General features: G+C 43.9%; 2 protein-coding genes across 3 annotated transcripts in view; one reads left to right on the plus strand and one right to left on the minus strand.

The window, feature by feature from the left end:
• Positions 1 to 4,601: 4,601 nt before the first annotated feature.
• Positions 4,602 to 12,417, minus strand: PAQR9 (progestin and adipoQ receptor family member 9). The gene has a single exon (XM_069025044.1). It carries the CDS (start codon positions 12,322 to 12,324, stop codon positions 11,107 to 11,109), a length of 1,218 nt encoding a protein of 405 aa, XP_068881145.1. The 5' UTR covers positions 12,325 to 12,417; the 3' UTR covers positions 4,602 to 11,106.
• A 256-nt stretch (positions 12,418 to 12,673) lies between these two features.
• U2SURP (U2 snRNP associated SURP domain containing) overlaps positions 12,674 to 16,010 on the plus strand; it is a 50,977-nt gene continuing 47,640 nt past the window's right edge. Inside the window, exon 1 of one of the 2 annotated variants that reach the window (XM_069025040.1) lies at positions 12,674 to 12,835. The gene's annotated coding sequence lies outside the window, so the exon portion shown is untranslated. Of the gene's footprint in view, positions 12,836 to 12,977; positions 13,199 to 16,010 lie in introns of those variants that run through there. The other variant, XM_069025041.1, reaches the window with a different exon arrangement.

The raw sequence follows: 16,010 nt of genomic DNA on the forward strand, positions 1-16,010 counted from the left end.
AAACTGTTGAAATTGAGGATTCAATCAAACTCAGACCTCAGATCACTGAAGATCGGCCGGAATAAACTTTATAACACAATTCGAAGCATTAGAAAGCAGGCATTCTTTATCTGTGCAGGACACACAGAGGATATTTCTTTAGTTCTGTGTGTGTTCTGAGATTTTACAACAAGGTATTTATAAACCGTAATCGTACATATTCATTAAAACGTGGTTCTTATTTAATACATAAACATTACTTTCCTAGAGCTAATTTGTATGTATCCACCTCCCACTGGAAGTCCTTTTATGGTCCTGGAGAGTAATAAAAGGGGTCTGGTGGTTGTATTCATTGAATGCTTTGATATTAAAGGTGACTTTTACTTGAACTTTTTCTTTGGGCATGTGCTGTTGCTTCTTTGTTACATGACTTGCACTGTAGTCCTTTTTACCTGTTTCTCCACTGGGTCCAGCCATGTTTATCCTCCTGGGTTCATAGTTTTACATCCATTTATCTTTTTTTTGCTGTTTAGTCTTTAAGCTCTATCCAGCAACTTCAGGTAAACTGAAAATTTCTCTTCTCTATATAATTTATCATTGATGGCTGAGTCAGAAAATGGAGGTTTGTTTTCTTAAACTGAGTAAGACCAAATCTTGTCTAGGAAACTCCTGCTGGTTGACCTCAGTGTCCTCCACAGGTCTGCCTGGCACAGACTAATGTTGCAAAACTTTCTTCTGAACAGCAGGCCTGAATCTCTTTATTCTGAGGTTCACTTGGCATGGCAGGCAGGGGTGTCACTGCCTGGTTCTCAGGCTGCTTTGACTTGTGTGTGGGAGCAGCCCTGGTGGGATCATATGGCTGTGTGCCACGGACGGACTGGTGCAGCACAGAGATGTGCTGTGCCACACTGTATTCCTGCTGCATCCTCTGTGCCAGTACTGCACACAGGGATGTGATTAGGGAATAGGAGGGTAAAAGAGCTTTTTACAAGTCAGAATTATTCTGCAGCCTGTTTGAGCCTTCTGGGCAAAATGCCAAGGGAAGAGAATTGAGTCTGGTGCTTGTGAATTTAGCTCAGGAATCACTTGTGAAGGGAACCGCACTACTGCTGACCTATTACAGTGCAGATGGAAAGTTGTCACCTGAGAGACTTCATTTACCAGCCTGTTTGTTTCAGATTCTTTCATTCATGAGCTAGTGGGGAACTGAAATGGCTTTTGAAACAAAGAATATTGAGTAATAAGTTGGAAGTCACTCATGTCTGGGACACACCTGGCAGTGTTGCCCTGACACTGAAACTAGAAATCATGACAATTCCAGAGCCTGAAAATCATAATTATTTGTTAGCTGTATGTGCATAATTGGCTAATGAATAACATTCATTGGGGTTATTTAAAAGCAGCAATGAAGTGTGCTGGAGACTGCTAGGTGAACATCTAGTACTTTCCAGAGGACTTCACTCCAAGACACAAGTGCTCTAAAGGGGAGAGGGCCAGATTCACTGTGGGTCTTCAGTAACTCTGCTTGGAGAAAGTCACTGTGACTTTCAGAAGAGAAAGCAGTAATTACTTCACTTGGTAATATTTGTAAGTCCACCGGTTCATTTGCTTTGTGCAAACCCATGTAAGAGTCTGCCAGCAAAGTCAAAATCAATACATCTTTTAAACTCTGTGAGGTTAATTTTATCTTTTTTGTTTTTTTCCTTTGATAAGGAAGACTTATAAAATGTCTTTTTGGTAACAGCTAGAGACCTCAACCAAAGTATGTAGGGCACCACCAACTTTTTTATAAATGTTGATGTCTGAATATATTTACCATGTATGTAATTCAGCCTTATGTCCGAATACAAGAATGCACTCACCACGGATTAACTGTAATGGAGGTATGTACTGTTTTCCATTCATTATATCAATTCACTGTATTCTTTGGAATAATGATCATCTCAGTAGAAGCAGATCTGAAGATACACTGGCTGTATATTCCCTCTGAGGTGATAGAGCTGCCGAGTGCTAAGCTAGCTGGGATTTTAAGTAATATTCATTTAACAGCCTGAATATTGCATTTTGAGCAGGTTTCCCACTCGTGTATACCCTCAGTTCTCTGTGTTTTACTGAACACAGTTAACTCAAATTAATTTTTAATTGTCAAAAAAAATCTGAACTTTAAAATAAAGGAGATGGCATGCTTCTGTTGGGGCAGAATAGTTGTAGTTTGAAGGAATGTGCTCTACTGCTAGCTAGGGACAAAGGTATTCTTCATAGATACTTGGCTGCTCTATTTTGAGTCTCTATTATACAGAAATAAATACTCTCTTTAACTATGTTGGCTAGTGAATTTATTTTTTAGTGCTCAGTGATTCTTGTTACTTACTGTTCCAAACTATCTCTTCAAGCTATGATTTTCTACTACACTGCAAGAAACAATGTTTTGATATTTTAATTGTTACAGATGGAAAGTCTGCAGCTTTATTTCATGACTAAGTTTGTGCATTTCTAGCTATACATATGTATTTTGCTCTTTGTTTTGATTAAAATCTCCCAGACAATGCCCTGAGACTGCTTTTGAGAGTGCTTTAAAGTGCTATGGCTGAGGAGGGGAAGTGAATCTTGGGTGTTGGAGAGTAGGACATGCCTTAGGGCTGAATGGCAGCATCTGCTGTGCCAGACTCTTGCTGGCAGCGTTTCCCTGGCACTGTCTGCTCATTAGGGTTCTGCTTCTATAGCACACTTAAACACAAGGAAAAGTTCACCCCTGTCAATGAACAAAGATAAACATAATCCTATTAAAGTTAAGCATGTGCCTATGAGCTTCACTAAATTTTGGATAATCAGAGATGCTGCCTATATGTACAAAGGTATCAGAGAAGCTGCCCGACGGACCTGTTTACCTTTTGCTCGTTATTTTTATTATTTCTGAGGGCTGCAGATACTGCTGCTTGTTATCCACCCCACTGACATTTCATAGTTGTCTTTCCAAGTGCTGCTAAAAAGAAAAGCTGAGATTTTGGAACACTAGTGAGTGCCAGTGATTGAATTCCATAGCCCCAGGACTGTGGATGTGGAGAGCCCAGCATATAAAGAAGGGGAAAAATATCAAGGTTTTTTTTTCTTGTGCATGTGGCATTGCCCATTTTCTCAGGACAGCAGAGGAGAGTGAGAGAAAATAGACATTTTCTAGCAGAGGATAATAATGAAAAGTATGCTTAACACCAAAAAGGAAGGAAAACTATATTTTCATGTTTCATCAGTCAGGAGGGACATTGAAAGGATTAGATCTCAGAGGTAGGAGAGACTCAAATTAGAAAACTCTATAAAGTTGCTTACTCTCCAAAAAGATTGTGTGACATGGTTGTTTTGCTTCAGTAAAGCATGCATCATGTACCCAAAGGCTGTGCTCCCTGGCAAGAGAAGTATTTCCAGCTCCCCACTAACAGAAGCATGCTGCCACTCTTGATATCTGCCTTGTAGTAGAGGGTTTCTGATGCAGAAAGTGCATCTGTAATGTCTGCCCTTAAGACTCTCATCACTGCAACCAAGATTTAGCCTTAGCATTAATACTGATTTGCTCTACATTTTGACCAGCTTTTAATTTTTAATGAGTTTCATCTCCACTCGCAGATCCTGCTAACCTTATGTGATCCTATGATGAGAGAATAAAATCTGAAGGTAATTGTTGTGTGTCACATGTTCCTTTGCTCCTCCTCAAATACAGTCCTGACTTTCAGGGTCATTTGTCAGAGAAGTAATGTCATGGTAACAAAATGTAGACTGCCTTCAGATTTCCAGTAGATTATCAGAATAACTATGGATCCACCACAGCTGAAGGCTGAGGTACTGACCTCAATAAAGTACCTGTCCCAGCAGCTGTAACTTTTGTTGCCTACCATTCTGCTCAGTGTTTTGCCATCTTCACTGGCTTCACCAGTTTTGTGAGGTTTTCCTCCAGCATGTTCACACCCAGCAGTCAGATCCAGAGCTTACTGATAACATTACGAAAACCCTTAGGTGTTAATAGGAGGATGCAGTCTGGTGAAGCATTTGTTTATTTGCAGGATGTAGTCCCTTGAAGCATCTGCTTGCAAGAGAGCAATGGATGTTTTTGCTGGAATCATCAAATCCTTGAAGTCATTACCACATTTCAAAGAGTATGTACAAAGTCTGCAAATAAGAATCTCCAAAATTTTAGAACTTTTGAAGGAATTCTGCAGACATCAACTAGAAGATCCTACAGTTTTCCATTGTGTTCAGTCTTCTAACAGTTTCAGGGGGTACCCACAATTATGTTGGGATACATCCTGTCCTGCTGAATTTTGACAGAAAAGGCTTAAGGCAGATACTACATGTAATTGCAGTTCACTGAGTGCTTTTTGGTGCCTGACTTGAACTGAAAACAGTATTTTGCCATCCTACTCTGCCAAATGGGAAACTTTACTTGATGCCAAATAGACCTCTTCATTTTGCAGTCAGTATTTTGCTGTGATTCTTGACACTGCTATTGCTACTAATTTAATGATTTTTCAGTGAGCACTGTAGACTGAACACTAATCTTCTTATACATATTAATGATCTTAATGTAACAGGGAGGGCTATCATTAATTAACATAGATACTGGAGAACTAAAGTGGCAAAGAATGCTATTTTATTGCTTTAAACTATAAAAGACAGCAGAATGGCAATGATACTTTTGCTAGTATAGTGTTTTCAGAAATACCAACACCCCTGTACAAGAATTGAAAGTTCTTGTACTTGTGCTAAAATCATCTGTGTTTGAAGATAACTACATTCAACACATTTCTGATCCTGCAGGTGTCACAGTAACTTACACTAAGAAATGAAAAAAACCTTTATAAATGCATTTCTGCAAAAATGAACTCAGAATCAACTTTATTTATAGATCACACCCTTTTTTTTTGCTAAAAATGCATAGTCATTACATACACAGTAGTCAGCATCCAAAAGTGTAAAAAGTAAATTTTCAAACCCTCCCAACAGAACCACACAAAATTCACACTTTTTGTTCATTGCATGCACAGCCCCTTAAACATGATACCTCCTACTAAAGCGTGCTTGAACCTCTAGCAGACAGAATTGGCTTGCTATAAACTGTTTCTCTGTACTACTAACCCCCAGCTACAACCACAAATCCTAAGGCATTCCCATGAAATAGTGAAGCCCTACTTCAGAATCCTCCATGTTCTGAGTATGGCCCAGGAAGCAATTGCCCTGAAAGCAGAAGTCTGCTGGTAGTGTTTCCTTACAGGCAACTTCAAGCAAAAGCCTGCTTCCTCTAGTTATTAATTTATTACTGAATTCAGTGGAATGAAGCAGCATCTGTCTAAGCAAGATGTGAAAATGATTTAACTTTATTCCACACCCAGCTCCAAGACACTAAATGTCTTGAATGGAGGTCTGTGTCTTTCAGTGCATGTGACCATCTTGCATCTCATCTGAGGAGAAGACAGTAAAGTCTCAGCTGTAACTTGGGTGTAGGTTTTAGAGCCCTGACTCAGAGGCGTCTAACAGAAGCTAGGAATATACTTGGATATTGAGAGAATTTCTAAACAAAAAGGCTTTGACTAACAAACCACTCAAACCTTTTGATGTCTTCTTTTTTTTTCCCCCTCGGCTACTGCTGCCAGTTAGAAAAACTCTTAAAAACATGGTCCTCTTCTCAGTGGTGCTTTTTATATCAGCCCTTCCAGTTGATGGGCATAGTGCGTTAGCAGAATGATTATTCAGGGCTCCTTGGCAGAGTACATATATGTGGTCAAAAGATCCAAGTTCAGATTTCACTCACTCATAGGATTAACTCAATGTTTTTGGTTTTGGGGAACAGAAGGGGAAAAGAGAAAGTTGTTTGGTCAATATAGTTTTATATTCTCAAATGATTACATATTTTTACTTAAAAGCTTCATTTATGTCAGGTCTTTTTACTCTGATAAGAAGCAGCTTGACGTAGTTCAAAATTCCCAATGGCAACAGAGACATAATCATAGTCTTACAGACACTGATGGGAAATCCTGCTCCATTTTTTCATAGTAACTGGAATACAATCCATGGCTAAATGAACAAGGAGGCCCCATGTGAGTGTTAAAATGCTCCTTAATACAAGTTACCAGTGAGAATTTCTGAAGAAGAGTATGTAAGTCATGTATGTTTTCTCTTTACTCCTGACCTGTAAGCATTTAGTCAGCCTGTTTAATACTGCCTAGGTTTTAATTGCCCCCCCCTTGAAGCCAGTGGAAATTTTGCCATCAGCTCCAAAAGACACAGGATATGAACATCCTAGGAGTATGGCAATGACAAGGGTTTGTCCCAAGAGTTCATGATCTGGAAACGTTCATGTTCCTCTCCCTGTGAGATGAGGAAAAATATAACATTCTCTCTACTGGAGTTCAGTAATATTTCTTCTTAGCACCTGGGAGGGTCTTTGCATTTTTAAGTGCTTTACAAACATTTGCTAGTCTTCAGAGCAACCCTGCGAGGTAGGTAAGGTATATTCTCCCCATCTTACAGATGTGGAAACTGAGACACAAAGGGTCAAATTCAACCCTGGTACAATTCCAGTGTTTCACATGAATTAAAATTCATTCAAAATGGACACAGTTTAAACAACTTGCCCTAGATTACAGAACAGATAGTGGCAAAGCAAGGATAAGAACCCAGGAGTGCCTGACTCCTCAGCTTGTTACTGGCCACCTGGTCATTTTTACTCTCATAGGCTATGAAAAACAGTTTAGTCTGGGCAATTACTACAGGTATGACTTGCTTCTGTAAGGCATGTAGATGGTAGATGGTAATCAACTGAGTTTAGTGCAATAATGCTCTATGAATGTGCTGCCTCAGAGAGTTTACTTGAATATGAAGTAAAACTTTCATACTGTCATTTTCTGCAGGTGCACTGTTGACAAAAAGCTCACAAAGTAGCTGGATTCAGCAAATAAATAATAAGCATAACACTTGGACAACTAAGCAGAACTATAATTTTAGCAAAAAAACCCCCAACATATTTCTACTTTTAACTGCTAAATTTCTACAAGTGCAGCATTGCAAATGAAACCTTTCCCTTTGTATCCAGACTGTAGATTCCAGTCTTCTTAATGAAGCTCCTCAGAGCTTCATAGATATCCTGGATAGTGACATTCAAATGAATACACTGCAGAAGAAATACTGTATTACCACAGAAAACAGGGTAATGATTACAGATCAGGTTTATCAATCTTAGACGAAGGTGAGCTTGAAGCTGACAGGCTACTCAGAAGTGCCCAGAAGCCAGGCTTACTGAATATATGCCAGTATGTAGATTGCAGTTCTAGGCACGTGCTGAATGCAAGGTGGTGTGTCTGTGCCATCAACACTCTGGGAAGTGGCCCCAGCAACAGTCACTTCACATCAGCACAGGTGTGTCAGTCTGGGGGGCAGTGCTGGCCAAACACAGAAAGATACCCAGGCATTCCAGGCCACTCCCCCTGTGCTCCCATCCCCATACAGATTCTACTGCAAAAGGCCTGAAAAGCCTTTTTGGTTTTAAACATGAGCTGTGGAGTCCACAGTGTAGACCTTACGGCAGGTTATAAAAACATTATGACAGGTACTTCTGCAAAAAAGTTAGTTTTCTAGGATTTCTTATGCATCTAGTCTGCAGGTTAGACCTCTTGTCTGAGCTCTGGACATGCTTACACATGTTCTTCAGTCATGTGCTTTCACACCAGAAAGTTATCCTGCACCCTTACAAGTCACACAAATGCTGACTCACTTCTATGTGAGCAAATTCAAGCACTATAATTATAGATATCTTGTTCCAATTTTAATCTTTTTATCTCAGATTTGTTCTGTCCATCAGACACAGCAAATGGAACAACTATCTACATACATGTCCTTCACTGAATAAACACAGACACTCAGGTATTTCCCTAGATAGTCTCCATACTTACCGTACCTTTTTAATTTGTAACCACATTTTTTTAAACAAAAACCAGACAAACAAAAACCCATTAATTAGAACTCTTAAATTCTAATCACATCTCCTTGTAGCCATTCAATTTGGATTCAGCAGCCTGCTTACAGTGGCTCAGAGAGCAGTGCTTGCCACCAGCTTTTACAAATAATTCCATGAGGTGCTCAGGCCCATACACGTGCCTCAACAATCTGCCAATAGAAACTTCTGAATGAAGCAATATTCTTAATATCAGAGCCAGGTACCGAATCTCCAGTGTGACTGGGACTCACAGGCAACTCTTGTAACAGCAGCAAGATTCCAGTAAAATTGCAGCTGGTTGCAATCCAAACTTTATACTGTTAGCTGTCGTTGAGATATATATAGATGACCTTGTGTGGCCTAACTCCAAATATCAAATGTATTTTTACAAGTTAGCAACAGCCATTTTTGACATTGCCTCTTGAGATGTCCTCTGCACTGTGACTGACAAGCACAACCATAATTCATTATACAGTATGCTCTAAAAGCCTGGTCTTTGGCTTTTACTGTTGCTTGTTTCTGAGCTGTCTTCTAGTGCTGAGGTTTGCTGTCCCTGGCCTCTCTGATTTATTTCTTAGTTTTTAATTGCTGGTTGGATGTGCTAGTGGCATCTCCCAGGCAAACCCTTTCTACATAATTAGTTTTGAAACTTGGATGAGTCATTGGGCCCTAACTACTATGCCTCTATTATTTTAACTTGAATACAGCCCATCTCAAAGATTTTTGGCCTCTTTTTGCAGTTGTGGAAATTCATAGGATGTTGCAGGTCTTGATCCACTGGCTTTCTATTGTGAGTTTTCAGGGTTTTCACAACATTAAAGCACATTTCAAAGAGTAACAGTATTGTGAACCAGCCTCCTCACCCAGTGGTGCAGATCATTTTCTGCTTTGTTGGCAGCTGAAGAAAGCAATGCTATGCTTATGACAAAAGTTAATGAAAATACATAAAATTTAAAATACTTCATGTAGCTTCCATTTTCTTTTAATGCAGGTTGGCAAATGAAAACTGAACACAGCCACCCATAAAGGGCCATGCAGTTTTTTATGGCCCAACAACGATAACTCAAGAGGCCACAGTTTGGGAACTGCTATTTCAGATAATTCTAGTCAATCTCCTTGAAAGACCACATCTGACCCTTCCAGAAATGACAAAACAGCAGAATTGTGGCTGGAAAAGAGTACATATTTTTAGGCCATTTTCATTGTTGACTGAGAATCTAAAAGATTCAAACCATTATACTTAAAATGGGTTGAGATAAAAGATAAAATTAAGTGAGTGTAATTTTCTTTTAGCTTATGCACTTCCATTGAGAAATTTTCACAAAGCTGGTACATTGGTACCAGAGTATATCAGTTATTGGTGTCTGTGATGATGCTGACCTGTTTTAAGGATTTGACTTCATAATCCCTAGCTACAGTCCTTCCTATATTCCCACTTTAAACAAAGGGGACTTTGTCTTACAGAAGACTAGGACTGGACTCAAATGCCATGTCCATGAAAACGGGAAAGACCAAAGCAGAAATACACTTCTACAGTAGGAGCTGAGTAAAACAGCTTCTACACTGTTGTGCAGTCTGACACAAGAGTTTCCTAAGAAGTACCACCCTTCTTTAGACAATAGTTTACACAAGTAGTTTCTCACCTGAACTTCAATTTGTAAGCCCCTTGTGTAGTATTATTGCACTTGTTCTATCAGTCAAAATCAAAATGCATCTGCCTAAAATCTGCACATGGTTTACAAAAATGTATCTAGAGAGTGAATTCAATCTCTACTTAGCTTTTTGTCATGTGACAAGGGTAATACCTGGGTTGCTCTGAAAAGATAATGCTTTGGAAAATACCTCCTAATTCTTGTCTTTGAACTCCCCCAGAGCTTCTGAAAGGGGACTTCAACACAGCCAGCTGCAGCCACAACTAATCAGAATAGGAAAAAGTGGGGAATGATGAAAAAGTGCCATATCCAGTACTTGTAGTGACAGATTTTAGGTCCTGAACTCAGATTCAGCAGTACCTTATTCTGCAACTAATTTTAGGATGGTAAATCTGACAGTGGTTCTAATTAAGGAGCAGTAGAAACTAGTTCCATGCAGTTCTTGAAAAGATCCAGAATGAGCTCTCATGCATCAGTTACTCTCTTTACATCCACAGAACTCCCACCGAGCTTGGCAGGGATTTATAGAAAGTCTGGCATCTGACTTTGACTCTAGAGGACTGATTTGGGGGTGATTTACCCGGGAAGATAAAGGGGCCCCTTAGCACAACAGATGTTCCTGACGTGCTGAGGGAAGAGCCATTCCATTATGCAGTGTCCTTCCTCTTCCCCCGCCCCCATTTCAAACTAGTTTGACCCCTTTCTGGTTCAGTTATTTTACATATCCTTCTATTTTATTTTAGTATCCGAGTGGCTACACCAACCACTCACTGTCTGTCTAATTAAAGTCTCTCCATCAACTGGTAATTCTGTAGTAATTCACAGCTGTTTTTCCTCTCGCTCTTAAATCTATTGTTCCCTGGCTGAAAAGGCTGCAAGACCTTAGAAACTATAGATAGCTATCGATTTGTTTGCATTTAAAATCCAGTATGTGGCTGCAAAGGCCTGTTACAATATCAGAGAGGAAGATAAGTGTCAGTGCATAATCTGCTAGGAAATTTCACATAGGAGTTGATTAAAATCTATGAGTAATCATTGCACAAATGTCTTCAGGTGTATACACATATACACATATATGTAGCTAATAAATGTATAGCTATATATATATATATATTTGTATATACAGAGCTAGATTAAACCTAATTGTTATTAAATAAGTAAGTGGCATTCACCATTCATGCATTCTTCCTAGTAGCAGAGCTAAATTATTTCAGCTTATACTCTAAGCAGCAACATACCAGTAAGCATTTGCTTGCTTCCCCTGGTAACCTAGTAGCTTAAAGAGCACGAGCAGTTCTGCCATGGTAATTTTCTCCAGCAAACCTCCATGAAAGGGACCTGGCTCTTCCACAGGTGTGTTTTCCCCAGGTTTCACAGCTTCTCCAGGACATGGTGGGTCTGGTCTGAGGGTCACCAGTCTGAAGGTCATTGGCCCAAGGGTCTCCAGACCAAGGGTCACTGGCATAGTGCTCGCTGTCTCGAGAGTCATCGGCCAGGTCAGTCCTGCTTACAGAGGTCTGCTACGTTGAGGAACCTCCTGACGACCACGGCAAGGCAGACGGTCAGGAGCAGCATGTACCCCACGGTGCCTAGGTAGGTGGGGACAGCCAGGGGTGCCTTGAGGAACTCAGCCAGCCCGTCCTCCACGTAGTGTACCTGGTCATAGATGCTGAGGAAGGTGAAGATGTGGAAAAGCTGGTGGCTGTGCCCCACGATGTCGAAGAGCCCCGGCTGGATCCGCTCGGGGATTTTGCTGACGTTGAAGAAGGCAGCCACCAGCAGCCAGAAGTAGCGGCGGTAGAAGTAGACGAAGAGCGTGGGGTTGCGTGCGCGGAGGTCGAAGAGGAGGCTCTCCAGCATGATGGGGCAGGCCATGCTGAGCGGCATGGCGAACACGAAGGTGCGCACGGCGAAGGGGTAGGCGCAGCACGCGGCGCGGCTGCGGCAACAGGCGGCGGTGCAGCCCACGGCCAGCGCCAGCGCCACGGGCAGCACGAGCACGCGGTAGGCCGCGATGGGCAGGCTGCAGTCCAGCTGCCAGCCCAGCCGCTGCTGCACGTAGCGGCTCATGGCGCCGGCGTCCAGCAGGCTCAGCCCTGGCAGCAAGTAGTAGGAGTAGGCCACGGTGCTGGCGAAGCCATAGTAGCTGATGGAGGCGTAGTCCAGGTAGAAGAAGGTGGCACGGAGGCGCGGGGAGAGGCAGCTGAAGAGATGGGCCGTGCAGCTCATGGCGAAGGTGAGCAGCACCCCCGAGGCGTAGCACCAGAGGGGCAGCAGCGCCGGGTGGTGGAAGGGCAGGTCCCCGGCGCCTCGCAGCAGCAGCAGCCGTCCGAAGCGGCTGAGGAAGAGCAGCAGTGGGATGAAGTGGGTCCAGAAGTTGAGGGTCTCGTTGGTGGGCTGCAGCACCGAGGCCAAGCACTCCTGCGCCGAGCAGTGCAGCCGCCGGTAGCCCGAGAGGATGAAGCACTCCACGAAGTCCTCGGGCACCTCGTCCCACCGCAGCAGGGCGGCAGGGCGAGGCGGCGGCGGCGGCGCCGCCTCCTCCTTGTCCCCCTCGCCCGCCCGCATGCTGCTGCTGCCCCGGCCGGCCCCGGGCCCGCCGCCTCGCCGCCGACCGGGCGAGGCAGAGCCGCTGCACCCGCAGCCGCCGGCGGAGGATCCGCGGTAGCTCTGCGCCTCTCCGCCTCCGCCGCCGCCCCCGGCAGCATCACTCATTGCAGCAGGGGCAGTGGCGGCACTGCCGCGGCTCCTCCCGCCCCGCCGCCCGGCATCGCGGTAACTGGAAACCGGTGCATCCAGCGCTCCCGAGGAGCGGGAAGAGACGCCCCCGCCGCCCGGGGTAGGGTTTCCCGGGGTGGGAGGCGCTGGACACCCGAGCCGCCGTTAATGATTGATGCGGCCGCAGCGGGGGGGCGGGCTCGTGAGAGCCCCCGCAGCGAGGCGTGCGGCCGGGCCGGACCCGCGGAACCCCTTCCCGGGCGCAGGGTCAGCTGGCACCGGCACCAGCATCGCTCGGTGCGGGGCCCTGCCCGCGGGGGCGTTGTGGTGTAAAAAGCACAAAGGGGGCACCGGGGCGCCCGCCCAGCCCCGAGCGCGGCTGTGTCCGCCCGTGCGGCAGGAGCCGGGCGGGAGCCCCGGGCAAAGGGAGATGACCCCGCGGGGCTGGGGGATCCCCGGCGGCGGGACAGACCGGGGAACTACCCCCAGGCAGGGGACAGGGTAGCAGGTGGGTGGCTGTCTGTCGTGTGTGCTTCGGTAAGGCCTCTGAGACCTGATTTCTTTGGTGACACTATCTCATGCAGTGAATACAAACGTTATTTTAGGCTAAACGTTCCCGGCCAGGCTGCACGGGGTGAGCGTCACTGACACACGGCACCCACCTTATCTGCGCGCTCCGAGCGGGGCGGCTGGGAGGGAGACCCGGGAATGGGCTGGCAGGTGCTGCTCTGTGTTGATCCTTACACAAATCCTACACTTATGGTCGTTGCGGTTATGCAAGCACCACAGTTACATAATCAGAATATAAAAATACGGGGGAAAGCGCTGTACGGGTGTTACTGTTCCTTAAGGCGTCTGAAGGAAATAGAAGGTAAGTCACTAATGCAGGTGCAGGTAGGAACTAGACTAAGGGATTGCTATCTGCTGCTTCGATGTGTTTTCTTTTTGTTTGTTTTTCAGATGGTCTTAAACATCGAATAACTCTCGGTTTCCAAAAGTACGTTTTATATAGTGATATTCAGAGATACACACGTGGTCAAATGGTATAAACTGAGGTCAAGTGTAATTAGGACATTCTGGCCAAAAACTTTAGTAAAAATCTTCTATTTGATAGTGAATCATGACTATGTGAAAAATCTTCTGAAAAAGGAGGCAATCAGAAATAAGTTTTTTTTTAAGTTAGCAGAAAAAAGTCTCAAAAGTGTGTTGCTGAAAGTGATTTTCAATGCATTTTTCATTCAAAAGTAGGGCAGACTGGTGACACTGCTTATAATCTTCATAAAAATTACACAGGAGACCTGCTAAGAAAATAAATATAACTGAACAGTGCAGAACATGAAAAGCCAACATGAGGAGCAAAATACTGAACAAAAGGCATTTTTCAGATAGCAGGCCCAGTATGCTCTGATATCCATGTGTTTTAGAGGGGGTGCCTGCTGGAGTGCAGGGACACACCAAGCGGACATGCCTTGGGGAGTGCTCTGCCTGCAGTGAGCCTCAGGAGTGAGTAGGGGCCCTGCTCCCCATGGGCTCTGCAGCATGGGATTTAGGGAGAGGAAAAGCTCTTGGGGATCACTGGAAGCTGCTCAGTCTCTGACAGAGGTCAGGCTTCTCATGGTGCTGCTCTTCATTAGGGAGGCCACTCAGAGGAAGAGACAGGCCAGATGCTGGACTGTTTGCTGCATCCCTGGAGATGCAAACGGTGGGGAGGGAGTTTGTTACCTAGAGAATACCTGCCCCTGCCCTGCTCCCACCACACCACACACACAGGCACTCCCAGTAGGGCTCTGGTGAACCTGTCTCCCAGTCCCTAAGTGGCACTGCCATTTGTGGTGGCATGCCCTATGGTAGAAGGCCAAAGTGACCATGATCTTCAGTCTTTCTCATCAATGTTTGATAAGAAGGGGTGGTTGACTGAGAGCAATCAGGTTTTAGACCTGGGCTAAAGAGGCTGTTGGAAAGCCACCAGCAGCTGTTGCAACAGATGGTGTTTAGAGAACAACAGCATCCACTCCTGGCTGGGAATTGCTGGCCTTGCAGCAGCAGCAGGGCTCATTTGACACGTTCTGACTTTCCTGCAGCCTCCTGACGTTCAGGGATGTGGAAGGCTTTCAGCCCTCTTGCCTCAGGGAGTTCTGGGGTATGGCCTGGCTTCCTGGGAGAGACACCCACTGGGTTTATGGCCCACTGTGGCAGCCCAGGCTGGGAGGAGCAGGCAGGGTTTGCTTGTGGTTCAAGATGGACAGTTCTGGTGGGCACTGGACTGTCTGGGTGTTGGTGGAGGCACACATTAATGCTTTAGCAGCTACATTTATGGAACTCAATTGCTAATGATCTGAGTCTTTTGCTTTTTTCCAAGGCAGACTCTTCTCAGGGAGAATGATTTCTGAGGACAGCCTCAGCTTTCATAAAGGCTACTGCATACATATTACACTGAGTTAAGTATTCTCCTCCCAAGCCAGCTGTGGGATAGTGGGCAGGGAACCTTACAATTTGAAGCACTTACAACCTCAAAATAGCCTCTTACTCATATGTAGTCCATCAAGGTTAGTATTACATGACTATTATGTGGTAAGCCAGGGAGAATCAGGACATCTGGAGGTCACAGAGAGGAGTCCACGTAATGTAGTGCATGAAGAAGCCTCTGCATTTCTCTAACCAAAGTTTATATTTAGAAGGGCATGGTCAGCATATACCAGGGTTTCTCTTAGCATGTGTAGAATTTTCTGCAGGCTTTCTCTCCAAATAAACTTTTAGAAGACTGTTAAAACACTGATGAAGGCACTGCCTAATGAGGTAAGTAATGGAAGATAATGTTAATCAGTGCTGGATGAAGACCCAAAGGAAAAGACGTGATGAAATACCGAATGTGAATTTGTTTCTACATTATATTTCTGTTTCATTCAACACTGAAGTCCTTTTTGAGGTGTTATTTTGTCTGGAATATCAAAAGCCATAAAAAATACTCTAAGTGACTTTAACCCTACCCAGTACAATTATGCCTTTTGGTTAGGGGGAAAAAAAAAAGCTAAATGCATGCTTTGCTTTCAAACATACTCAGCACACTGGGGAAGAGGTTGTACTTAACCCTCCTATTATACACAGCTTTTTTGTATAAGTAAAAAAACTAACTTAAAAAACTTTAAAAAGAGAGGAAGTCCTAATGGGAATAAGCAGTGGTGGTGTTTGGAAGATTTAAGATACTTTTGTAGATAAACCTTTAGCCTCACCCAATTCAACTCACTCACACTGGCAAATACCAGCCTTACGAGCTCTTGCTTGACATAATCTTCTACCATACAACTCTGCCTGTATAATTTCTTTTTTCTTTTTAAATCTTCACTTCTAAGACAGATTTTGATCATTTCTTTCTCAGTAAGAAGTTTTATCTAAGTAAAAACACTTACTTTCCTCTGGATTTTTCTCCTTCACTGAAATCTTTGTAGTAAATCCCACTCTGTTGTGACATCTTCCATCGAATCCCACTGGACAAGAGAGAGGATACAATTTGGCTCTATTTAAGAAGAATAGCTACTAAAGAAAGAGAAGCTTTAGCCTCCTCTAACTTAGTTTGCTGTACCTCATGGTTGAAGTTTCTCTGGGAGAACATCTGAAGAGATACACAGACATACAGAAATGCTCCTTTTGTTCTGTGGGGTTTTTTTATCCTTTCTTGAATGTGT

This window comes from Aphelocoma coerulescens, chromosome 9 (assembly GCF_041296385.1).
Source record: "Aphelocoma coerulescens isolate FSJ_1873_10779 chromosome 9, UR_Acoe_1.0, whole genome shotgun sequence".
In the NCBI taxonomy this organism is placed as follows: domain Eukaryota; kingdom Metazoa; phylum Chordata; class Aves; order Passeriformes; family Corvidae; genus Aphelocoma; species Aphelocoma coerulescens.

Coding starts and splice junctions, on each gene's coding strand:
- PAQR9 (XM_069025044.1), bottom strand. CDS start 12,324: ATGAGTGATGCTGCCGGGGGCGGCGGCGGAGGCGGAGAGGCGCAGAGC.